Source organism: Narcine bancroftii, chromosome 2 (assembly GCF_036971445.1).
Source record: "Narcine bancroftii isolate sNarBan1 chromosome 2, sNarBan1.hap1, whole genome shotgun sequence".
Taxonomy (NCBI): domain Eukaryota; kingdom Metazoa; phylum Chordata; class Chondrichthyes; order Torpediniformes; family Narcinidae; genus Narcine; species Narcine bancroftii.
Genome location: NC_091470.1, coordinates 251,662,046 through 251,687,754, shown reverse-complemented (window position 1 = coordinate 251,687,754; position 25,709 = coordinate 251,662,046). Strand labels below are relative to the sequence as shown.

Below are 25,709 nucleotides of genomic sequence, written 5' to 3'. Positions count from 1 at the left end.
AGTGCTGTTTCACCTCTATGCAGGCATTATTCCTTTGCATCTAGTCCTCTTGACATAAAGGCCAACATTTCCCCAGGTCTGGTGATTAGTTCTGTGGCATGAACATTGGCACCACTCTCTGACCAAAGACCCCACCCTCTGACCAAAGACCCCATGGAGCAATGATTGTCGCCATTTTGAAAGCGCTCTGCTCTATCCTTGCAAGTGGTTGTCCACATATTTTTGGCTACATACAAAGTTATGAAATATTTGTAAGAATAAGAAACCGGGGTCTAAAGTCGCTAGAGTTTAGAAGAGGTGATTTAATTGAAACATTCAAATTTTGACAGGGTCTCACAGGTGAGATGCAAGGAGGTGTGATGGCTACCACTGATTCGATCTAACACAGTGGGAAGTGCAATACATATGTTAAGCTTTATTGGGGTCTTTAAAAAAAAATCAGTTTTTCAACTTACAGTGCCTTGCAAAATATGTACAACTCCTCCAATTAAATGCCCAAAATTTTAATAATTATACGAAAAGAACAATTTTATGCCACCAGGTCTGGTGGGTGTGAATGATAGGAGAGACTGGATAGGCATAGAAAGCTATTTTTCACTTTAATGGAATGCACACAACTCTACACAGGCAGGAATGCAATGTAATGAAATAATGATGAAACATTTTGCTCAGTCTGTCTGCGGAAAGTTTGCTTCCTGAAATGAAGGCAATCTTTTTATAAATCAAGAAATAGCCGTATTAAAAGGTATAGACACACAGTGCAGCTTTCTCAGCCACATTCAGATTTGGCATCATCAAAAATAAACAAATGTCAAACAGCAAAGGAAAACAAAATGCAAATAGTTTTGATTCTCATTGGAACGTAGGAGGCTAAGGGGCCACCTTTCAGAGGTTTATGAAGTTAATAGGAGCACAGATAATATAGTGAGTCAGAATCTGCTTACCCTATCTGGAAATAACCAGCAGTTAGCGTAGCGGCTAGCATGATGCTATTATAGCAAAAATTACCCTGGTTTGAATCCGGTGCTGTCTAAATTTAAATTTTATTTACAAAACGGTAGAAGACAATTCCAGCCATTTTAAACCCATGTCACCCAATTTTCAAGGAGTTTGTACGTTCTCCTCATGGTTTGCTCTGGTTTCTTTCCACCTTCTGAAAACCTATGGGATTGGGGCAGCACAGGTCTCAGTGGCTGGAATTGGCTTCAACAGTGTTGTAAAAACAAATTAATAAAAAAAATTAAAGGGCACAGGTTTTAAGGGGAGAGGAGAATAAATTACCAGAGACCCCACAGTAAGATTTTAAATACAGAGTGTGGTGAATATCTTGAGCAGTAAATAGGAACTCAGCAAGTTGAGCAGTATCAGGGAGGGGAAAGGAATTGTTAATGCTTTGGGTCGAGACTGCATCAGAACGGAGAGCAAATGCAGGCTCTTGTAGCTTCTGACGGATATCAGGGTTGAGTTGCAAGATGGTGGAGGCAGATAAAATTATGTTTAAAGACATCGGGACAGATCGTTGGATAGGAAAGGTATAGAGGGTTAGATCAGTCCAGACAAGAGGTAGCAATGTTCCCGTTTAGGGTTTAGAGCATTGTGAAAGCAAGGTTGGGAATTTAAAAATGAATGTTGGGGAGGAGAGGGGCAATTGAAAAGGGAATGGGTGTGAATTGGGGTTCTGACAGATGCAATTCAAACAACCTCAAATTTGCAGATGGTGGAAGATGGGACTGCACAAAATGGGCTGATTGCTCCCAATGATCTAGGGCAATTCATTTGAGCAACTGGTGCCAATAGCAAAAGGAACTGGGTATCTAAGACATGAAAATGTTGGAGGTATTTAACAGGTCAAGCATCAGTGGAGGTGGATGAAATAGATGCTTTAGGCAAGTAAGTTGCAGAGGCATACAGCATGGAAACAGGCCCTTCAACCCACTGGGTTAGATTTCACATTTATTGCCAGATTACAGACACAACATCACATACAACCTGAGATTCTTTTTTCTGTGGGTGAGGCAGAATTACCATTTACTGGTAGCGCAAAAAAAACCCAACCTGTAATCGAAGTACACATGTTTCTTTGGCTTGGCTTCGCGGACGAAGATTTATGGAGGGAGTAAAAAGTCCACGTCAGCTGCAGGCTCGTTTGTGGCTGACAAGTCCGATGCGGGACAGGCAGACACGGTTGCAGCGGCTGCAGGGGAAAATTGGTTGGTTGGGGTTGGGTGTTGGGTTTTTCCTCCTTTGCCTTTTGTCAGTGAGGTGGGCTCTGCGGTCTTCTTCAAAGGAGGTTGCTGCCCGCCAAACTGTGAGGCGCGTGTAAACATTTAAAGAAATGTAAACAAATTGACTGTGCATTAGACAGAAAAGAAAAATAATCAATAAAATGAAAAAGAGTCCTAACATGAGTTCCTGATTGAATTTGTTGTTGAGGAGTCTAACGGTGGAGGGGTAGCAGCTGTTCTAGAACCTAGTGGTGCGAGTCTTGTGGTATCTATACCTTCTTCCTGATGGTAGCAGCGAGACAGAGCGTGTGGGCTGGGTGACGTAGATCCTTGATGATTGTCGCTGTTCTCCGATGGCAGCGTTCTCTGTAGATGTTCTCAAGAGAGGGGAGGGTTTTTCCCCACTTGGGCTGTGTCCTGTACCTTTGGCAGGGCTTTACACTCAGAGAATTGGTGTCCCCATAAAAGACCATGATGCAGAAATTTCTGTAGAAATTTGCCAGGGTTTCTGATATCATACCAAACCTCTGCAAACTCCTGAGGAAATAGAAGCACTGATGTACTTTCTTCATCAATGTGTTCAGTTCAGGAAAAATCCTCCGAGATAGTGACTCCCAAGAACTTAGTTTTGCTCACACTCTCCTCCACTGATCACTGGATCGGACACCTCTGGATTCCCCTTTCTGAAGTCAACAATGAGCTCCTTGCTTTTAGTGACAATGAGTTTGAGGTTGCTGTTGCTGCTCCATTCAGCCAAGGTGTCAGTCTCCCTCCTGTACGCTGACTCATCGCCTCTGTACTTGGGTGAATTGTTGATGAATGTGATTTTACGTGAAAATAATCATGAGCATGGTCTAAATCAGTCAAAATTGCCTTTACCTTTGAATTGCACATGAAAAATATATTTCAATCAATCCATTAGGGTTATGCTCAGTGACCAAATCTACATCATAGCCATGTGTGGGAATTCTGAGAACAATCAGTGGTGTGCATCACGCTTCATTTCCACGACTCTGCAAGTTCATCTCCAAGGCTTCAGTGGGAAAAAAAAAATCAGGCATGAAAGTCATCTAATATTGTGAAGCAATAGATTAGATCTGGGCATCATGGCTAATAAATTAACAATGCATGATTAAGACACTGTTCAACATGGCAATAATAATGAATTAAATAACATCGATGAATTGGTATATTTAAAAACACATCCCTGCATTACTGCTAAAACCAATTTTACTTATTTTTCTACATTATTATTGAACCTTAGGAGATTAGGATCTGAAGGAATATTATAGGTGTTTAGTCGTGCTATGTGGACTTTTTACCCCCTCCATAAATCTTCGTCTGCGAAGCCAAGCCAAAGAAATAATTTGATCAAATGAATGCTGCTAAATTCTCAACTAAAACAGCTGATGACACATTTTTAACAGATATATAAATCAATATAAATATTTAATCAAATCAATATGAAATTACTTAACATTAAATTTTACATTAGCATTGGTGGCTCTTCAGCATAACATTGATGAAAGCTTTATATTCAAATGAGAAATTTGAATAAACACCTTGATAATACTGATGAAATGCTTAAGAAGTATTTATTTTAAGTGCCCCTTTACTGAACCTGTTTATTTCCTGCCAAATTCATTCTGTTCGATTGAGCAACATAGGGGAAAATTAGCCACCGAGCTAATTGGGGCCTTCACCAATATAAAGGTGAGGTCCATGCACAAAGAAAGACAGTAATTCAATGGAATTCTGTGTGTGGAGCTGACCAATGAGATAGTGAATGAAGATTCTGAATTACCACGGGTTACCCCTGATTATACAGGCTGGAGGAACATGGATAATGCAGAAACACAGAGAATGGATAACACTTAATGGTATCTGAGGAGCCTTTATAATACTTGGCTTCTCATGAAACATTTTAGCCTTATCTCCTTGTTTCAATAATTGGCTTTCTTTTCTATTATCCGTGTTCTGCTTCTGCGAGTGCTGTTGTTCAGGAACGTGGAATCTTGGTGCTCCACATTATCAAACTCCCAACATAGACCAGACTGCACAGTGTTAAATCAAGTAAGATGAAATCAGGTCTTTTCTCCTTCACTTTTGATCATCCCTGTGCTTCTTTCATGTTCAAGTCAGAAAACATTGCCATTGTCAGAAAATAGTTTTCACCCAAGCACTTGACAACCGCTGTGCAGCCAGTCCTCAGTGTTGCCTGCATCCATCTTGTACCTCCATCCCTTCGTCGTGTCTGCTGCTGAGTTTTCTTCCTCATCCCACTTGTTACATTTGGAGAGATTATGGTTCATGGTCAGATTGATTGGTTTCTCTGCACTCATTACTCAGTTCACAACAGTTTATGTCATGCCCACCACACTATACACTGGGCCAAGGCACTCTACCTCTGGCTAACACAAACTAAATCCTGTCATCTTCTTCCAAAAAAAATTCAAATTGCTCTCATCACCAATATGTTTTTGTAAAAGTTCAGTTCAACAATGCCTTTTATTGCAGGTGATCACTCCCTGGTTCATAGACTAGACTAAAATCAACACATCTGCTGGTAAAAATTTGAAGTAAGCATTTCAAATATTTGGTTTCATCTGCTTTGTAAATCTGTTCTGATTTTCCCCACTTTTCACTTTCCCAACGCTGTCAATCCTTCTTGGCAGCTCACTTGTTCGCTCTTTGACTACAGATCATTCTGATGCCATGTTGGCCTTGTAAATCGAGTCAGCCATTTGGACAAAGTGCTTATATTGCTTCTATTCCAAAAAATATCAAATAAAAATATATTCTCTTTAATACAAGCATGTCTGGGCATTGTACTTCCATCATTTAATTGACTCAACCCATACAGTATTGTTTTGTCCAAATCTTCACAATTTGTCTTCAAAGATTTTAACCAGTAACTGAAGCTGATTGCATAAGAAATCAGTGCTTGAACATTCAAGAGCGCTTGAACTCCCTTCTCTCTGGCTCCACCTTAGGGCTAGGCGAACAATCAGCATTTAAACCAAGCCCACCCTGACTACACCTCTTCTTAACTTGCTTCTGGCAAGGATTCTCCCAGTTTCTATGTCTCAGTCCCATCCATTGTGAATATGCAATATGCTATCATTGTTAACACAAATTTCCCCCACTTCCCCCCTCAGCAAGGATAGGTTACCCCCCACCCTGTAAGGTAAAAACATCATGAGATGGGACCGGAGAAGGAGTCACCCAGTACTAAGGAGTAACAGAATGCAGATGTGACCTTGTACACTCAAGATAAGCTTTGCACTAACAAGAATGATGTGCAGCAGATTAACAGAGAAGGATAGCAACAGTTTATTCATTGGACAATGTAATGGCATGATAATTTACTAAGTACGTATCCTGAGGTATAAAAAAAACACCACTTGCTGATAACGGCAGAATGCGCCTTCTCCAACTAACACTGTTAGTTGCAAGTGTTACAATCCGGTAATAAAGAACAAAGAACCTTGATTTCGACTCAGTCTGGTGTCTGACTCACTCATTCATGAACAAAGCAGACCTAACAACCCCCATCCTCACCTTCCACCCCACTAGTCTCCATGCTCAACAAATTTCTGTCACCTTCAACGAGGTGCTACCACCACACACACCTTCCCCTTCCCTCTCAGCGGTACAAAGGAAAAGTCCACTCAGCAACTCCCACATTTGCCACCAACAACCTTCTCTTGGGCACCCAGCCTGTGTTGGGAAAGGAGATGCAACAGCCAACTCTTTTAACTCTTTCCTTCCTACATTTAGGAACCAACGTACCTCCTGTGTGAAGCTGCATTCAGTCGCATATTTTTGCAATTTCAATGTTCTGCTTTGGTTCATAATGTGGTCTTCTACACTCCGGTGAAACCAAACACAGGTTGGACATCTGCAATGCAGAATACTTCTATCGGTCTGAAGGAATGAACCTGAGCATCCAGTTGTCTGCCATTTCAATTCTGTACCCATTCTGAAACTGTACCCATGCAATGAAACTCATACAAAAGCAATTCACCTTCCAACCAGATGGAATACAGCCCTCAGGAATTAACACCAAATTCAACAATCTTAGAACCAACCTTTCTAATTCATATCAAAACTGCTAGATCTGGGAGACATATCATCAACCAGCAATGTCAACTCTATATTTCTAACCATCTCCAGATACTACGTGCTCTTTTGAGTATTTTCTGTTCTTATCTCTAAAATCACATACTTCCAAGTCTTCGATGTTCAAACTCCTAAGAGTCACGAAATCAAGTTCACACCAAGAAAGTTCACTGAACCATGAAGAATATTATTGCAGCATCACTAAAGAGCTGTATTTCCAAGCTTTGATCATATATAAACAAAATGTTCAGCATTCGATCATAAAAAGGAAGCCTCTGCTTGAATTGCATTTAACAAGCTAAGCAAAAGAGCAATGTTCAAGACTGATCAAGCAAATGATGAAAAGGTTAAATAGTTACATATTACTGCACTAAAGTTTCCCCAAATACAATTACTTGGTGCAATCTTTAATTACTGAAGACTTTCCATGCAAAATTGTTCATCAACTCGCATGGAAATGTTGCAGGAAGACAAGATAAAAAAAGAAATATTAATTACACCCACCACAAAGCTAATTCTGATGGGTGCTATTTGATATGTCTACATCAGAATAATATTTTGAATGACGTCAACAGCAACAAGAAAAATACATGCTGCAAAGCCTTGAAAACACATGACTGTAATTATCTATGAATAATTGGCTGCATTAAAACAAACGTAGGTCCTCAATAATGCAGCAGATAAATTTAAATTTTGCTCTCGGCCATGTGGGTGCGGGTCTGTTTTAGGTTGGCGGCAAGAGGAAGATGTTGAGTGCAACACCAGGCATTGCTGGAATTAGCTGGTGTTGCGTTCAAGCTCTGTCGAGCAGCTTGTTTCAACAGGCAGGTCAAGTTTGCAATGTGTAGTGGAACATGGCTATTTGGGCTTGGGCGAGGACCAGCTTAAAAGGGAAAATGCAGCAAGGTTATTATGTAATGTAGTACTCTTCAAATTGTGTTTCACAGATCACTGAAGGTCCGTGGATCCCTTATAGGTGGTCTGTGGTGATGCAGAGAAGACAGATATTACTGACGTAATAAATAAGTAATATGTTAAACAAGATTACAAATTTGTCATCAAAAAAATTTCAAAATACATTCCCACTGAATCAAACAAAATCTCATTGATGGTCCCTTCCCTCCCCCACTGTGATCCATGGGTTTGGTAGGTAGTCTGTGGTAAGTAAAGGTAGTTTGTTGGTGAAAAAACATATAGAAATGTTTTTGGGAGATAAATTGTGGGAAGGTTTTTTAGTGTAGGTCACATACAAACACTTTAAAACAGATCTTATTTAAAATACTGAAGCTCTGCTCATGCTGGACAGGCCGGCGCCAAGAGTCTTTGCAAAAGGTTTGGAGAGTGCCCAAGACACTTCACTAATGGAATGATGTTTACAAAAAGGCAACAGATGAAGGAGCCGTAGGCTGTCTGGAGTGGAACTTGCTGTTCTAAGAGGGTCAAGTGGTTTTGCAAGCAGAGAGAGTAAAACAGGCTTTTTCTCACAGGGCGGGGGGGAATTCAGTTCTGGAGTGCTACAGTCAGTAGCAGCACCTGGGACTGGAACAGGATGAGCTGGAAAGTTCGTAGAAAAACCCCATTTGGAAGACGGGTTGTGAGTGCTTAGTTCAGCCTGGTCAAAACCCTTGTGGTTCATAGAAGAGGAGAGGAATGGCTGCCTAAAGTTTCACTTGAAATAAGAGAAACAAAAAGGAACTCTGTGGTGACCTGAAAGAAAGAGGTTATCATCTGGAAAACCTTGACGGAGCAAGAAGTGGCTGGTTACAAGGAATCAGTTGTGGGAACTGACAAGAACCTTTCTGAGCGGTAACCATTTACCTTTCTAGCACCAAAGCCTGGTGAACTTCATAAATGTTAAATTCTGCGCACAGTATAAGAATTGCCTGTAACCAGTGAACTTGGAGGAATGAGAAGTGAAATTGGTCTGTGAATAAAAGAATTTTTCTGAGCTTACATACACATGCACTGAGAATTAGAAGGGGGTTAAAGCGCTTGACGTCCTGCTTTGCGGAAACTGCCAAAATGTTTGGCCTGGAAGTCAGCCTGAAGAAAACTGAGGTCCTCCATCAGCCAGCTCCCCACCATGACTACCAGACCCCCCACGTCTCCATCGGGCACACAAAACTCAAAACGGTCAACCAGTTTACCTATCTCGGCTGCACCATTTCATCAGATGCAAGGATCGACAATGAGATAGACAACAGACTCGCCAAGGCAAATAGCGCCTTTGGAAGACTACACAAAAGAGTCTGGAAAAACAACCAACTGAAAAACCTCACAAAGATAAGCGTATACAGAGCCGTTGTCATACCCACACTCCTGTTCGGCTCCGAATCATGGGTCCTCTACCGGCATCACCTATGGCTCCTAGAACGCTTCCACCAGCGTTGTCTCCGCTCCATCCTCAACATCCATTGGAGCGCTTTCATCCCTAACGTCGAAGTACTCGAGATGGCAGAGGTCGACAGCATCGAGTCCACGCTGCTGAAGATCCAGCTGCGCTGGGTGGGTCACGTCTCCAGAATGGAAGACCATCGCCTTCCCAAGATCGTGTTATATGGCGAGCTCTCCACTGGCCACCGTGACAGAGGTGGACCAAAGAAAAGGTACAAGGACTGCCTAAAGAAATCTCTTGGTGCCTGCCACATTGACCACCGCCAGTGGGCTGATATCGCCTCAAACCGTGCATCTTGGCGCCTCACAGTTTGGCAGGCAGCAACCTCCTTTGAAGAAGACCGCAGAGCCCACTTCACTGACAAAAGGCAAAGAAGGAAAAACCCAACACCCAATCCCAACCAACCAATTTTCCCCTGCAACCGCTGCAACCGTGTCTGCCTGTCCCGCATCGGACTTGTCAGCCACAAACGAGCCTGCAGCTTACGTGGACTTTTACCCCTTCCATAAATCTTCGTCCGCGAAGCCAAGCCAAAGAAAGAAATTAGGTTAGTTAAGTTAATAGTGATAAAGATAGTTTGATCCTGATTTCATGTTTAAAGAAAATTAAAAGCAACTTTTGTTTAAGTAACCATTTGTCTTGGTGAATATTTATTGCTGCTGTGTTTTGGGGTCCTCTGGGCTTGTAACAAGATCCATTATTAACTCTTCAAAATTGATCAGGAAACCCCATGACCTGGGACTCAGCACCCTGCTGTATAACTTGATCCTAAATTTCCTCACCTCCTGACCACAATCAGTGAGGATTGGTAAGAAGATCTCTTCCACAATCTTCATCAGTACCGGAACACAAGGGGCTGCATTCTTAGCTCCCTCCTCTACTGGCTACACACCTATAACTGTGTGGTTCGATAAGACAACAATACCAGTTACTAGTTCACTGACAATACCATGATAGTGGGTTGTATAAAAAGGGGCGATGAGTCAGCATGCAGGAGGGAGACTGAAAACTTGGTTGCATGGTGCACCAACAACCTTGCACTCAATGTCACCAAGGAGCTGATTGTTGAATTCAAGAAGAGAAAACCAAAGGTGTACGATCTAGTGATAATTGAGAAATCAGTGGTGGAGAGGAGGGTGAATAAATTTAAGTTCTTGGGAGTGACTATCTCGGAGGATCTTTCCTGGACCCAAAGCTCTAATGGCAACGTGAAGAAAACACATCAATGCCTCTAATTCCTCAAGAGTTTGCAGAGGTTTGGTATGACATCCGAAACCCTGGCAAATTTCTACAGATGTGTGATGGAAAGAGTGCTGACCAGCTACATCATGGTCTGACACCAATACCCTCTGAGTGAAAAGCCCTGAAAAAGCTAGTGGGCACAGCCCAGGACATCACTGTAAAAAACCCTCCCAACATCAAAAATGTCTACAGGGAACCCTGTTGTTGTATCTCAGGGTTGTATGTGATGTTATGTATGTACTTTGATAATATATATGAAATCTGAATCTGAAATCTAATACAAAGCAGCTACAATGATTCATCTGAAGGATACATTGAGAGTACTTTCAATTTTATAATTCATTTATTTGATGTGGTTGTTGACAAGGGCAACACTTATGAACCATCCATAACTACCCTCCAACTGTACAGTTAAATACAGTTCCAACTCCAAATTCCTATCAACTTCACAGTAGTATTCTACATATCAAATAATGAAAGACATTAGACTGGAAAGAGATTGATAGTCTAGTGGCATGGTGACAAGATAACAACTCTCTTTTAATGCTTGTTCTTAGTTCGTATCCCTCCAACCCTCTCCTATCCATGTACTTGCCCAAATGTATTTTAAATATCACAATTATACCTGTCTCTACCACTTCCTCTGGCAGCTTGTTGCATATACTCAACACTGTTAAAAAATGTGCTCCTCAAGTCCTTTATAAATCTTTGCCCTCCTCTTAAATCTATGCTCTCTGGTTTTAGATTTCTCTACCCTGGGAAAAAGGACAATGATTGCCTTTGATGCTTTTACAAACCTTCATAAGGTCACCCCCACCCCCCCCCCCCCCCCACCCTTAGCATCTATGTACTAGGGAGAAAAGTCCCACCCTATACAGACGCTCCTTATAATTCAAGCCCAGCCAACAGTTGTCACTTCCTCTGGCAGCTTGTTCCATATATGTTCCACCCTCAATGTGGAAAAACCTCCTCAAGTCCCTTTTAAAGATTTCCCCTTACACCTTAAACCTATGCCTTCTACTTAAAGATTATCCAACTCTGGGGAAAAGACTGACTATTCACTTTATCTATGCCTTGAAAATATTTATTCTTGAATAAAACTGAAGGTGACAGACAATGTGCTACAAATGTGAATGTAAGTGGGGAAGCTATTGGATTTAACCAAGAGCAGGTGCTGCAGAGAGCATGAACCTGTTGCACTCCTGGCTTTTATCCATCCTTACTTCAATGTCGCTGTTCTTTATTCAAAGGAAGCAGTACCAAAAACTGGTTCTTTCCAAAAGATTCACAAAAAGTGTTTAGATAGCAGTTTGCTTGGGCTCTGGTCAAGTTCACGCATTGACATTTGTGGCTCATTTGGCAGCATCCTTCAGTTCAGTCAGTTTTGGATTCAAGTTGCACATCAGGCATTCAAACCTATACCAATCAGACTGGGTGTTGCCTGGATAGAGAATTGTCCTCTCAAAGGCACCCTTTGCCAAAGAAGGCATTAAATCACAGTCTGGTTTCTTTTCTTAGACAGTAGTAAATGTGAAAAATCAAATCAAAATGGCTCTCTGGCCTCTGCAATCTCTTCCAGCCCAACAGAGCTACAAGCCTCAGCTCCCTGATTCCAGCCACTTGAGTATATCAAATTTAAATGAACCACTTACAGCCATGCCTTCAGCTGCTAAGATGTCAAGCTCTGGAATTTCCTCCTGAAAATTTTTTGCTTCTCTTTCTTCCTTTAATGCTCTCTGCAAAAAAAAATGGAGGAACTCAGTGGGTCAGGCAGCTTCCATAGAAGGCAGTAGACTAGACAGTCAATTGTTCAGCCTAAAACTTACTTTTTTGGCTTCTCTGTTGCCTTCCATGGATGCTGCCTGCCCGTTGAGTTCTTCCAGCATTTTGTGCATTGCTCCAATTTTCCAACATCTGTAGTGTCTCGTTTGCCCCCAAAAGCTATTTATTTGACGAAGCATTTGAACATCTGCTCTAATAAAGCTTGGTTTCAATTTTTTTTTGCTGTCTGGAAGTGCTCCTGGGAGTGTTTTCTTATTTTAAAGGCATTTCATAAATGTATGCTCATGTTTTGAAAGAAATGAACTACCAATAAGCCAATTCTGTAGGGGAGAAGTTGTCTTTTAATCTGATAACTACTTGATATTTGATGTTTACACTTGGATAGTGGAATGATACATGGTAATATACTGCCCACCCTCCCCCACCCCCCCACCGTGAACTGTGATCAACTCTTGCCTAAAAAGTATATAACTGGAAATTACATCTGTCCCTGATGATTGATGTTAAGAGCCAGATGAAATGCGTTTCAGTTCACCAGATAGTTAGCCACATGTCACATGGTCCAACAATAACTGCTTTCTTTTAATTCTTGAAACACATTAAAAAAAATTAAATTCAAAAGTCCATGAATAACTATGAAATAATACACTTAGCATGTATAATATTTCATGCTGCATTTAGATTTTTGTCTTTAAAAATAGTAAGAAAGAACAAATTCAGTGGCTGAAAGGGCATAAAGGAAAAGTATCTGGGAAAAGACATTTGCAACCCTGCATTCAAACAAGATAGAAGCAGAGTGGCTCGTGTAGTGGTTAGCACCATGCTATTACAGCACCACTGACCTGGGGGCAAATACGGCACTGTCTATAAAGAGTTTGTACATTCTCCCTGTGCCTGTGTGGGTTTTCCCTGGTTTCCTCCCACCTTCCAAAATGAACGAGATTGTAGGTTAATTTGGGTGGTATGTGTTTAAATGGCCGGAATCAGCTTCGACCATGCTGAAAACAAAAGAAAAATTAGAACAAGACTGCAGCCTGCCTCATGAGCAGGAGGTAAACTGAATGATCTCAGCCTTTACTTCAAATCAAGTCAGGGTGAGTGACCTTGAAGACAAGCAATACATGAGCAGCAGAATGATTTTCCGTTTCACAATGGTCCCAACAGTTTTCCAATATACCAATATCAAAAAACTTGGTCACTTGTGATACATGTCTATTAAGGATGTCTTGTGGCATTACTTTTGGTACATTGAATTACAACTTGTTTAACAGAGAAGCATGGTCACGTGTTAATGTACAATCCTGTAAATATGTTTTAAAAACTTGCAAAATATGGACAGAAGTACTACACAGATTAGGCAGCATTGACGGAGAGAGACGCGGTGAACATAAGACCATAGCTATAGGAGCGGAAATAGGCTATTTAGCCCATCGAGTCTGGCCCCACAATTAAATCAGGAGCTGATAAATTTTCCTGATCAGCCTCACTGCCTGGTCTTTTCTCAATACCCTTTCATGCCCTGGCCAACAAGAACCCATCAATCCTTGCCTTAAACACACCCAATGACTTGGCCTCCATAGCTCCCTGTGGCAACAAATTTTCCCCATCTCTATTCTCAGCAGATGCTCTTCAATCCTGAAGTTGTGCCCTCTTGTCTTAGATTCTTCCCCTATGGTAACCAACTTTTCTACATCTACTCTGTCCGTGTCTTTCAACATTTTAAATGTTTTAATGAGATCCTCCCCATTCTCCTAAATTCCAAAGAGTACAGGCTAAGAGCTCTCAAAAGTTCCTCGTGTGACAATCCATTCATTTCTAGCATCAATCTTCTGAACTTCCTCTGAACCATCTCCAATATCTCCAACATTCCTTAAATGAGGTTCCAAAAACTGCCCACAATACTTCAAGTGAGGTCTCAGAAGTGGCTTATAAAGCCTATACTTCATAACCCTGCTCTTTATATTTGATTCCTCTTGAAATGAATGCCAGCAATGCATTTGCCTTCTTCACCACCGACTCAACCTGCAGGCTTACAAGGACTCCAAGGTTCCTTTGAATCTGGGGATTTTCAATTTTTTCCTCATTTAGAAAATAGTCTACCCATTTATTTCTTCTAACCAAAGCGCATTAACCGTGCACTTTCCAATATTGTAAAGGCAATTTTGTGTAATATTACATTTTTGTTTTGTTACATGATAATAAATCGTATCTGATTATATTTCATTTGCCACTTCTCTGCCCATTCTCCTAATCTGTTTAAGTCCTTCTGCAGCCTCCTGGTTTCCTCAACACTACCTGCTCCTCCACCTACATTCATATTCTTTGTGAACATGGCTACAAATCCATTCATTCCATCATCTAAATCATTAATATGCAACACAAAAATAAGTGGTCCCAACCCTTACCCTTGTGGAACATCCCTAGCAACAGGTAGCAGATCAGAATATGATCCCTATATTTCCGACTCCCTGCTTCCTGCCAATCAACCAATGCTCTTCCCATACTTGTATGTTTTCTGTTATACTATGGACACTTACCTTAGGTAGCTTCATGCTCAGCAAATACATCACATCCACTGCATCTTCTTTATCAAGCCTGCTTGTCACTTCTTCAAAGGATTCCAATAGGCTTGTCAAGCAAGATTTTCCCTTAAGGAACCATTTTGGCTTTGGCTTATCTTGTCATATGTCTCCAAGTACTCTGTAACTTTATCATTGACCATCAACTCCAACATCTTCCTAACCATTGATATCAGGCTAACTGGCCTATAATTTCCTTTCTGCTACCTTCCTCTCTTCTTGAATAGTGGGGTGACATTTGTGATTTTCGAGACCCCAGAGACCATACCAGAATATACTGATTCCTTAAAGATAATTTCCACTGCCTCCACAATCTCTACTGCTACTTCTTTCAGAACCCACGGGCACAAACCCTTCTTATCTGAGAAAGGACATCCTCGCCATGGAGAGGGTGCAGAGAAAGTTCACTAGACTGATACCAGGGATGGAAGGACTTGCATATGAAGAAAGGTTGGATAGACTTGGCTTATATTCTCTGGAATTTAGAAGATTGAGGGGGGGGGATCTTATAGAAACATATAAATTTCTTAAGGGTTTAGACAGACTAGATGCAGGAAGGTTGTTTCCAATGCTGGGAAAAACTAGAACCGGGGGTCACACTTTAATGATAAGGGGGAAGTTTTTTAGGACTGAGACGAGGAAAAATATTCTTCTCTAAGAGAGTGGTGGATCTGTGGAATTCTTTGCCACAGGAAGTAGTTGAGGCCGGTTCCTTGTCAATAATTAACAGTAGGTTAGATTTGGCCCTTGTGGCAAAGGGAATCAGGGAGTATGGGGAGAAGGCAGGAACTGGGTACTGATCAGTCATGATCATATGGAATGGTGGTATAGGCTTGAGGGGCCAAATGGCCTACTCCTGCACCTATTTTCTATGTTTCTGTTCAACTTTCTGAGCACCTTTTTCCTTGAAATCTCATCTTTTGTTCATATTCTTATTTGGTCTCTAACCTAAACCCTGTTGCTCTAAGGATTACTTCAGCAATAGTAAAAAGCCACAATGTCTTTGATTAGACTTCAAAGTTTTGAAGATCCTGCCAAAATTGGGATCAAGCGTGCACAAATGTCTACATTTGATTTTCAGAGATTGGGATATTTGTCAATGGAACCTGTCAAACTTCACCTTGTTAAAAATCTTACCCTTGCACTTTATTTGTTTATTTAGATCACACTGCCTTTGACAAGCCTCGGGTGTCAGTTTTAGTTTGAAAGACTGGATAATCACTTTAATATAAACACTTGTGAATACGCTACTTCCATGAGGAGAATTATGGTTAATGAGCAGAGTACAACAGTAATGAGATATCATGTCCCTTTGATTAATTGAAAATTAATAAAGGTCAATGGCTCTTGGAAGATTAAAATCAGTATTTGATAATATCAAAGATGGAAACAAAATTAATTTATTTCCTAGTGCCTTCATTATCTTCATTGCGAAAGGTTATAAATCAACCTGATCTGTTTTGAAATTTACACATTCTCTTTGCCTGTGAAACCTTTCAAAAAGTCAGGAGAAGGTGCCTTTCCATTTTGTGAGGGGCTGTAAGCTCATGAACATAGCAGTGTTTTGTTTGGCCAGTAATTGAAAGAACAATGGTGACAGATCAGTAATAAAATTAATTAATATAGAGGTTTGCTGAGGGGAAAAGTTCTCTGTGTCTCCTATTCAATTATGGTTTTTAGATGCAGGCATACAATCAAGAATAATTTTGCCACTACACAGACAGTCTAAAATAAGAATGTGCAGGAAATTTGAGTCAATTCCTGCATCTTGATTTATCCTGCTGGACCCCTACAACTTTTTGGAGGAAGCCTGCAGTGTAAATCATATCAGAGAAATTTGTTGACGATCATCCACTCTACTGCACATCCAACCACCGGGCTGTTGCACTGTTACTTGCAGTCTAAAAAGGTGCCCAGTGTGAACGACCACACAGGCACTAGTTATATTAATTTTTTTTTTCTACGATTTTCACACCACTGCAGTCTAAAAACCATGAATGTCTTGCTTTGCTCTTCCACAGCCTGATTAATGCACCTTCTTACTGCTTTCTGCTTCAGCACATCTTTTTGCACTATAATTTATTTGCAGCTGTGAATACTTATTTTTATTTATTTTTCTCCCCCTTCCTTATGTTATCTACTTTTTAATTTCTTTTTATATATTTTATTCTTCATAAGTCTTACACTTTTTGCTGGAAAGATCCTTCTAAGAGTATCATGGTGACAGAGATATTATGATCCCTGAATAATAATAATAATCCCACGATAATACCTGTTTGTTATCTGAGCAATAAATGATGAAGTTTGACAAGGTTATGGATTTTACTCAAAGCTTTTTTTTAATTTCCCACTGTGCAGTATGACATCTTTGACCTGTTCTCCAATAACCAATGAAAACGGGGTCCTGCATCAGAGCCCAATTGGCAACACTGGTGGTTAGGAAACACTGAGCATAGGAAATGTCCCTCTGTCTGAGAAGCCTGCCATTTCAATGCAGGACAGAATGCAACATTGTTAGGGGTGATAATATTTTAAATCAAGTTTCAGTATGCCCTCTCTAGGAACCATAAATGATCAAGCATTTGCTCCATTCCTGGCAATTCTTGTCCTTCAATTGAAGATCATCAGATTGTGGTCAGCATGGAATGCCCTGCAAACACTGATAGACTAGTATTCGGGTACCTTGTGGTGGTTTTCTGAGCAGACTTTCCAGATCACCTGGCAGAATGCCCCATCGCCAGAGTTTACTTACAAGCCCTAGCTGACGATGAGAGAGAAGCCCTCCTGTACAACCGAAATAGCACACCCAACGCATGTTGCCTTTGAGGCGATTCGATGGGGTGGAGAGAGTCACTCACCTCGTTGCAGACTGTGGAGTTTTTCTGAAAGCTTGCACACTCCTGGAGCTGTGTTTCCTACATTATTAAGGTGATTACTTTTCAAGTGGCTGTGAAGTGCTTCCCAACGTTCTATGTTATGAATAAACACACTAAAGCTGGAGAAACTCAGTAGGTCAAACAGTGCCTTTTTGTAGCAAAGGTGAAGATATATCTGACATCTCTCATGTTCTCCCACACCTTGATGAAGGGCTCAAGCCCAAAAAGTTGGGGATGTACCTTGCTGAGTTTCTCCAGGATTTTGTGTTTCTTCACTTAACCACGGTGTCAACAGAATCCTGTGTTTTACCTTCTATGTTATGAAGAACACTATATAAATTTAAGCTTTTCTTTTCCCAACATGGCAATACTCAAATTAAACTCAATACTAAAGGTGGTAATAAAGTTTTGAAGAGTTTCATGATGAAAGAGAGCTTTTGAAAAATCTTTTAGTGACTGGTATCCTACGGTGCATTTCTAGCATTTGCATGATTTTCTTTTTATCTCTCAAATTTGAAAGAAAAAATGAAGCGAGGTACCCATTGTCACATTTGTGGCCCGAAATGTGAAGTTAATAAAACATCGAACGCAAGTTTTATCAGGTAAACTTCTCAGTGTCCTATTTTCCAGTTTCCTTTGTTCTCCTGCTTGTGCTCTTATCTCTCTCTCATACCACGTGACTTCCAGTACATCTCATACATATTCATTATCATGACATCCCTCCTTTAATCAGAAATAAACTTTACCTTCACTTACCAATATCCCTCGGAAACCTACAAACATCGTAACTAATGGTAATACAATAACTCAACTACATAAAATTTACTTCCTACAGCACTCATACATGCACTTTATGATATAAGATTAAAATACTGTCCCAAAGTTCTTATTAAAACTAAGGCACAAAGTTTTCGTATCGTTTGGGCGCTTTCTGGTTTAGTTTCGGCCTGCCTGCGATATTGTCGTCGCTTCTCGGTTGTTCACTCTCAGCGTCGGAAATACTGCTCACCACGGCTTCGGGTGTTTCTGGCACTCTAGTCACTTCATCAGGAGTGCTGGTAACTGCCTCTGGAACATCATCAGGTCTCTCAGTTTCAGCATCTCGTATTGGCCTTTCAACCTCTTCACTCGATGTATCTCTGGACTGGTACCTTTTTACACCTGATACATTTCTCTTATACAGGACTCCAGTCGGAGACTTGACTGTCACCATACTGCCACTTCTGGATACGACAGTATAGGGTTGATGGTAATAAGGTGTGTCTATCTTACCACCAGTTTTATGCCTCACTAGAACATTATCTCCTGGCATGATGTCTGAGTACTTGGCTCCACGTTTCGAATCTGTGTACAGCTTTGCTGCACCTTTCTTTTCAGCATCGTGGTCCCTCATCTTCTGGTCGTCTCGGATTTCCTTTATTTCTGGCATTTTTGTGCGGATTTTTCTCCCAAAAAATGCTTCTGCAGGACTTTTTCCAGTGGTTTCATGAGGCGTTGCTCGATAGACAGCCACATAAGATAGCAATGCTTCTCGCCAATTTTGTCCTTCTGCGTGTGCAATCCTCAATCGTTTTTCAATGGACTGATTTTGTCTCTCTACTTATCCGTTGGCTTGCGGCCATTTCGGAGTTACTTTATGATGGTGGATACCTGTGGTCCTCATGTATTCCGCAAATGTCTCTGAAATGAATTGTGGACCATTGTCAGAGTATAATTTAACAGGTAATCCATATCTTGCGAATATCTCTGCTAATGCTTGTATTGTTCTTTCAGTGGTTGTGGACTTCAACACCACGTACTCATAGTATCTGCTGTAGTAATCTATCACTACCATAATTGATTCATCCGTCGGTAAAGGTCCAAGAAAATCAACAGCTACGTCGATCCATGGTCCTGTCGGGAGTTGCATACGCCGGATCGGTTCTGGCGGATTACTCCTACTTGTGATTTGACATCCGTGACAAGTTTTAACAAATTTCTCTGCGTCCTTATCACAACCTGGCCACCATACCTTGGTCCTGAGGTTTTGCTTGGTACCAACAATACCTAGGTGTCCTTCATGTGCTAAGGGTACGATCTTCGGTCTCAATCTTTGCGGTATCACCAATCTGCAACCTCTCAATACACACTGTCCGATGCAACAAAGTTCGTCTCTAATGGGAATGTAAGCCTTGTGAGTACACTTGTCCCATTGTCCACTCTGTATGCATTCTCTTACTTCCATGAGTTCTGGATCACGTTCGGATTCTCTCTCGACCTCCTTCGTAGTCACAGCTTTCGGTGTCGACTGAATAGCTACGAAGCGTACAAAGCTCTCTGTTTCTGTTCCCAATTCTGACTTGGATTGTGGACCACCATCCTTCACCAATCTGGACAGCGGATCAGCAATGTTTGCTTTCCCTGCAATGTGGATTACTATATATTTGTAGGGTTGTAGTCTGAGTACCCATCTCTCTATTCTGGCACATGGTTTGGATCTAGGTCCATAGAGCACCTCTAATGGCTTATGATCTGTGATGAGTTCAAATTCAATGCCGTATAAATATGCATGGAACCTCTCACAGGCCCATACAAGTCTGAGTGCTTCTTTCTCTGTCTGAGAGTATCTTCTTTCCACATCTGATAACGATCTGCTGGCATAGGCAATGATTCTTGGTCCTCCATCATGCATCTGGACCAACACGGCTCCTAAACCAACCGGGCTGGCATCCACTATGATTTTGGTTGATGCCGCCGGATCGTAATATCCAAGAGTTTTTGCATCTGTCAGGCTTTGCTTCAGCGCTGTGAACGCTTTCTTCTGCTCAGATCCAAAATGAAATGGTACACCTTTCCTGGTTAGTTTCACTGTAGCGAAATTAGGAATGAACTTTGCACAAAAATGAACCAATCCCAGGAAACTCCTCACCTCTGTTGTGTTCTGAGGTGCACGTGCCTCTGCAATAGCTTTCACCTTGGCCTCTGCAGGGTTTATTCCTTCCCGTGTAAGTCTGTGTCCAATGAAGTCCATTTCTGACACACCGAACTGGCACTTTTTCCATTCACGGTAAGGCCTGCCTCCTGTAGTCTAGATAGTACACGCCTCAACCGTTTGTCATGCTCTTCCTTCGTTGGTGCATGGACTATGATGTCGTCAGAAATGTTGGCAACTCCAGGAATGCCTTGAATCACTCGATGGATTTCATACTGGTAGATCTCCGAAGCTGCATTAATTCCAAATGATAGTCTCTTGTAACGATACAATCCACAGTGAGTCACAAATGTTGTTACATCTCGGGAACCTGGATCCAGCTCTAATTGATGATAGCCCCATTTCAGATCAATTTTTGAGAATACCTTGCTGGTAGTTAGTTCTTGAAGTATTTCCTCCACTGTTGGTATAAGGTGTCGTTCTCTAATTATAGCTTCATTGGCCATTCTCATGTCAACACATAGTCTTATGTCACCCTTTGTTTGGGCACAATCACTACGGGACTGACCCATTGTGTCGAATGTTCCACCGGTTCAATAATGTCTTGTTCGATCAATTCTTTAATTTTGGCTTCGACTTTCCCACGAAGTCCAAACGGAGTTCGGCGCATTGGTTGTGCCTTGGGTTTGACCGTTTCATCTACCGCTAGCTTCAATTGTTGACCTTTCAGCTTTCCTACTCCTTGGAAGACTGCGGGGAATTCTTGCTTCATATCCTCGTATGACTGAATTGAATTGACACAAGCTCCAATATGAAGTATTGCCAGGTCTTGCGCTGTGTTTCTACTCAGCAATGGTTCTCCCCTCTCTTCTATGACCATAAACTCTGCTTCGGTGTACTTATCTCCAGCTTCAACAGTTGCAGTAAAACATCCAATGGTCTGCAATGACTTGGTTGCTGTGTATGGATACAGTTTCTTGGAACACTTCTTTGAGGTACAGATGATCTTTTTCCTTTTCAACTTCTCCCATAAATGTCGATCAATCACATTACTGTCACTGCCTGAGTCTACAATGACCTGCACTGTCACTCCACCAATGATCACTGGGACCTTCTCATGATGTACTTCATTCAACGTAAATTGGTAACAACTCTGTCCCTCCTGGGTATCATCATCGTCACCGTCTATCTGGCGAATGGTATCTTTCTTTCCAGGATACTTTCCTTTCCCCCAGGCTTTGCCTTTGGAAGTTGTACTCTTCCTCTTCTGGTCTGCATTGGACTTGCTTTTGCACTTCTTTGCAAAGTGGTCCTTACCTTCACACTTTCTGCAAACTTTGCCTTTGGCTGGGCAATATGGGTCTTTTCCAAAGTGACCTCGGTTTCCACATCGATAACACTCCACGTCCTGTGTCGACGTATATCTTGGCTGATTATGGCGATGTGAGAGCCTCTTAATTTGCTGGCTTGAGTTGTCTTTCAGGGTCATGGTATGAAATTGCCCTTCAACAGCCTCTAATGCAGTAGCAATGGCTAAAGCATCAGTGAGTTCCAACTCAATCCCTCTTTCCAGTAGACGTCTTCTGAGTTTATCTGATCTGCAGTGCTGTACGACTTGATCCAATAATTGGTTGTCCAAATCAGCTGGCATGTAATTGCATCCAACAGCTAGCTGGCGTAGTCTCGTCATGTACTGAGCAATTGTCTGGCCATCTTCTTGTCTCGTTCTCCGAAACAAATAGCGTTGAAATGTAGCATTTGGTGTCACTACATCGTGTGCATTTAATGCATCTACCGCTTTCCGGTACTCATCCTTTCTTCCAGTATTCAAAAGTGTCTTAAATGTTTCCCGAACTGCGGGACCAGCAGTGAAAAGAAGTAATGCCCTCCTCTGCGCTTTTTGTTCAACTGTACCAGTATCTAGAAATAGGCCACGACTGTCGGCGTAGGATTCAAATTCTTCCAGCCATGCCTTCCACTTCACACTTACAGTGCTTGCATCACCCGTTGGGTCAAAATGAGCAATCCCACTATGTGTTAGAAAGTCACCGTCTGCCCCAGCCATGAGGAAATATTCCAGCCCCAAAAGTACTGAGTCAAAGAGAAAATTCTTATCACCTTGAAGTTGTCTGTAATCCTCTGTAATCTTCTTTAGTCTTTAATTTTCTTCAAGCTTCTTTCATCCTCGTCGCCAATGTCACATTTGTGGCCCGAAATGTGAAGTTAATAAAACATCGAACACAAGTTTTATCAGGTAAACTTCTCAGTGTCTTTATTTTCCAGTTTCCTTTGTTCTCCTGCTTGTGCTCTTATCTCTCTCTCATACCACGTGACTTCCGGTACATCTCATACATATTCATTATCATGACACCCATTGCTAGCCTCATTTGGCACACCATGTGCATTCCCATGGCATTTACATGTGGTCTTGATATTTAGTTAAATGGAGCTTTCTATATATGCAAATTTAGAAGTTGTATTTCCACAGGCTGCAATTTTCAACTCATAATTTCTTCAATGATAGCAATGATTTTAATAAACGAAATCTTTCTTGTTGTATTATCAAGACCATACTTTACATTTGATTGCTATGTTCTATACTGGATCAGTGAGATCGACACAACTGATCCAAATCTTTCTGGTCTGAAACTGAACATCAAGCTGAGCAACTTTTATCAGGCATCACTACACAGGTAGTAGAAACCTATGAGAAAGATTTGCACACTTTAATTTTGCTCCAATTATATTACCTTGGATCGGTGATCTTACTGGATACAAAAACAATATCGATGAACAGAATATTTTGTCCACATCACCAATGCTTTGCTCTTCTCAATGGAAAATGCCAGTTCAGTGGTGAGTTTTTTGATGATTGGTAATTATAGATTTGCATTCATAAAAGAACTCAAAGGGAACTATTCAAAAGCGGGCACATTTTTGCCTTACCCCGAGCTAGCTTTAAAACCACATACTGGAATTGGAAATAACAACAAAAACGCTGTTCTTTTACCTGAAACATTCACTCTATTTCTATTTCCACAGATGCAGCCTGACCTGCTGAGTGTTTCCAACCTTTTCCATTTTAATTTCAGAAGCATTTTTCTTTCGACTTCTAGGAATTGAGAGTCAAAGAAATCAATCCTGGTCAACTCCGTGGCAACTGATCTCATTAGTTTCTGACATAAACTTTCACAAACTGAAACTATTTAGGGGGTAAGAAGTTCTGAGGAAGATGGGAGCAGAAAGACATTCAGTTCAGTGCACATAAATGGTGGAGAAACTCAGCACGTCACACGGCATCCATGGAAAGCAAAAGACAATTGATGTTTCAGACCTGAGCCATTCTTCAGAATGCAGAAAATCAGGTAGATGCTTGAGTAAGATGGCGGGGGAGAAGGCATGGAACAGGAAGGAACACAGGCAAGAAGGTGGTTGGTGGATACAGGTGAGTAGGGGACTCTGTGCCCGTTTCATGAGTGAATACTGATGAATATTGATCTTTCACTTTGATGTGGCCATGTGAATTTGTACTTGACTCAGAAACAGGAAACCAACAAAGAAATCTAAGCAGAGTGAAAAACGAAAGTCTGCAGATACTGTGACTGAGAAATGCAGGAGAAACTCAGCTGGTTTTTTCAGTGTCTATAGGAGACAGAGATATTGTATTGGGAGAGGTCATGGCTGTCACATGACAGCATTCCTCCCTGCCTAGTTGGAGGTCACACCAGCTGTCAATCAAGCTCCTGTTCCGATCCACCTTGTTGTTGGCCCACATTAATTATCTTCCTCACACCCTCCAGCCTGCCTGTACTTGAGCTCAGTTCATTGGCTGCCTTAAATAGATTAGACTGCCCAGCACTGAGCCATTGGTCCCCCAGTCAATTACCTGGGTTGGACTCCCCAGTTCTCCAGCACTATAAAGGTGCCATGTGCCCTTTGTTCTCTCTCTTGCCATCTTCAAGGGACCCTCCTGCTCCACCCTGAGCTGAGACACTTGGACCTGCACTGGAGAAGATGCTGGTGAGATAAGGGTACCGTTTAATAGGGGTTGGGAGTGCACATCAGTGTCCCTAGATTAGCACAGGGTCGTGTTCGCACAGAGCCAAGGGGTGGCAAGACCTGAATTTACTTTTCTCTTGATTGTATGCATGTGTGTATCTTTCTCCACACGCCCGTTTATTAGCTGTGTGTGCGTGTTTTATTGCTGCTATTATTTTCTTTCCCACGCTATCAAAATCTTATTGCCAACCAAGTGCGGTTCCCAGGCTAAGTAATAAACTGTACGCATTTGTTCACTGTTATTCCGCCCTCCCCACAGTTATTGAATATACTGTGTGTGTGTGTACTGTGTATAACCTTATTTTCTCACAACTTTACCTCGAGCAAATCAAACTTTTTGCTATCGAAACCGGTGTCCAGACACTTGCCTTTGAGGCCTACTAAACTTGTTTTCTCATTCGCGATATATTGCTGATGTTTGGGGCCTGAGTGCTTCTTCAAGGAATAAGTTGAGTAAGACAGAAGCAGGAAAGAACAAAATAAGACAGAAGTCTCTCCATTCCATCTCCTTTCGCACAAACATGATAAATTCTTAACTTGCCCCTTATCGTATCTAATTAACGTGTTTTGTTGGTCTGGATTCCTCCCCTAGCTAGCATTGTCAGAATTCTGACCTCTACAAACCCACTAACTCCCAGAGCTACCTCGTCTACACCTTTTCAAATCCTTCATTTCTGTCGCATCTACACCCAGGATGCCAGATCATCAGCGATGTCCTCCTTCTTCAAACAACGTGGCTTTCCCTCTACCACCATCAACTCAGCACTCACCCACTTATCCTCCAATACCGGTGCATCTGCCCTGGCCCCATTAGCCCCCACGTGCAACAAGGATCAGATTCCTCGTCTTCACCTACCACCCCACCAGCCTCCGCATCCAACACATCCTCCTCTGTCATTTCTGCCAACTATTACATGATCCCACCACTAGACACTCTCCTTTGTCCACTTCTCCCTCCCTGCCTATGATCCCCTTGGGACCTACCCCTGTGACCACAGGAGATGCTCCACGTGCCCACATCGTCTCCCTCAACACCATTCAGGGCCCAAAAGAGTCCTTCCAGGTGAAGCAACATTTCACTTGTAAATCTGCAGGGGTTATCTTCTGCATCCAGTGCTTCTGCTGTGGTCTCCTCTACATCGGAGAGACTGGACACAGACTGGGAGATCACTTTGTTGAGCACCTCAGCTCTGACCGCCGCAATAGTGTGCGATCTTCCAGTAGCCACCCATTTCAATTCTCCATACCATTCCCTTGCTGACATGTCTGTTCATGCACTGCCAGGCGGAGACCTCCTGCAAATTGGAGGACCAACATCTCATCTTCCAACGGGTAACCCTCCAACTGGATGGCATTAATATCAATTTCTCTGGTTTTCGTTAAACTCTCCCCCCTCACTTCTTCCCCCGTCGCCTTCCCCTAGTTCTGTTCCTCCATTCCTTTTGCAGAAACATAATGAAGTCTTACCTCCTCATCATATCCAATTAACACTTTTTGTCAGTCTGGATTCCACCCCCA

General features: G+C 41.8%; 1 protein-coding gene across 8 annotated transcripts in view; it reads right to left on the bottom strand.

Annotated features, from left to right (window-relative positions):
• Positions 1–25,709, bottom strand: part of ctdp1 (CTD (carboxy-terminal domain, RNA polymerase II, polypeptide A) phosphatase, subunit 1) — a 343,304-nt gene that overhangs the window by 64,835 nt on the left and 252,760 nt on the right. Inside the window, exon 12 of one of the 8 annotated variants that reach the window (XM_069920826.1) lies at positions 11,637–11,720. The exons of 6 other annotated variants lie outside the window; for them this stretch is intronic. In XM_069920826.1, coding sequence (XP_069776927.1) covers positions 11,637–11,720 — 84 coding nt within the window. Of the gene's footprint in view, positions 1–11,636; positions 11,721–25,709 lie in introns of those variants that run through there. One more of the 8 variants, XM_069920825.1, reaches the window with a different exon arrangement.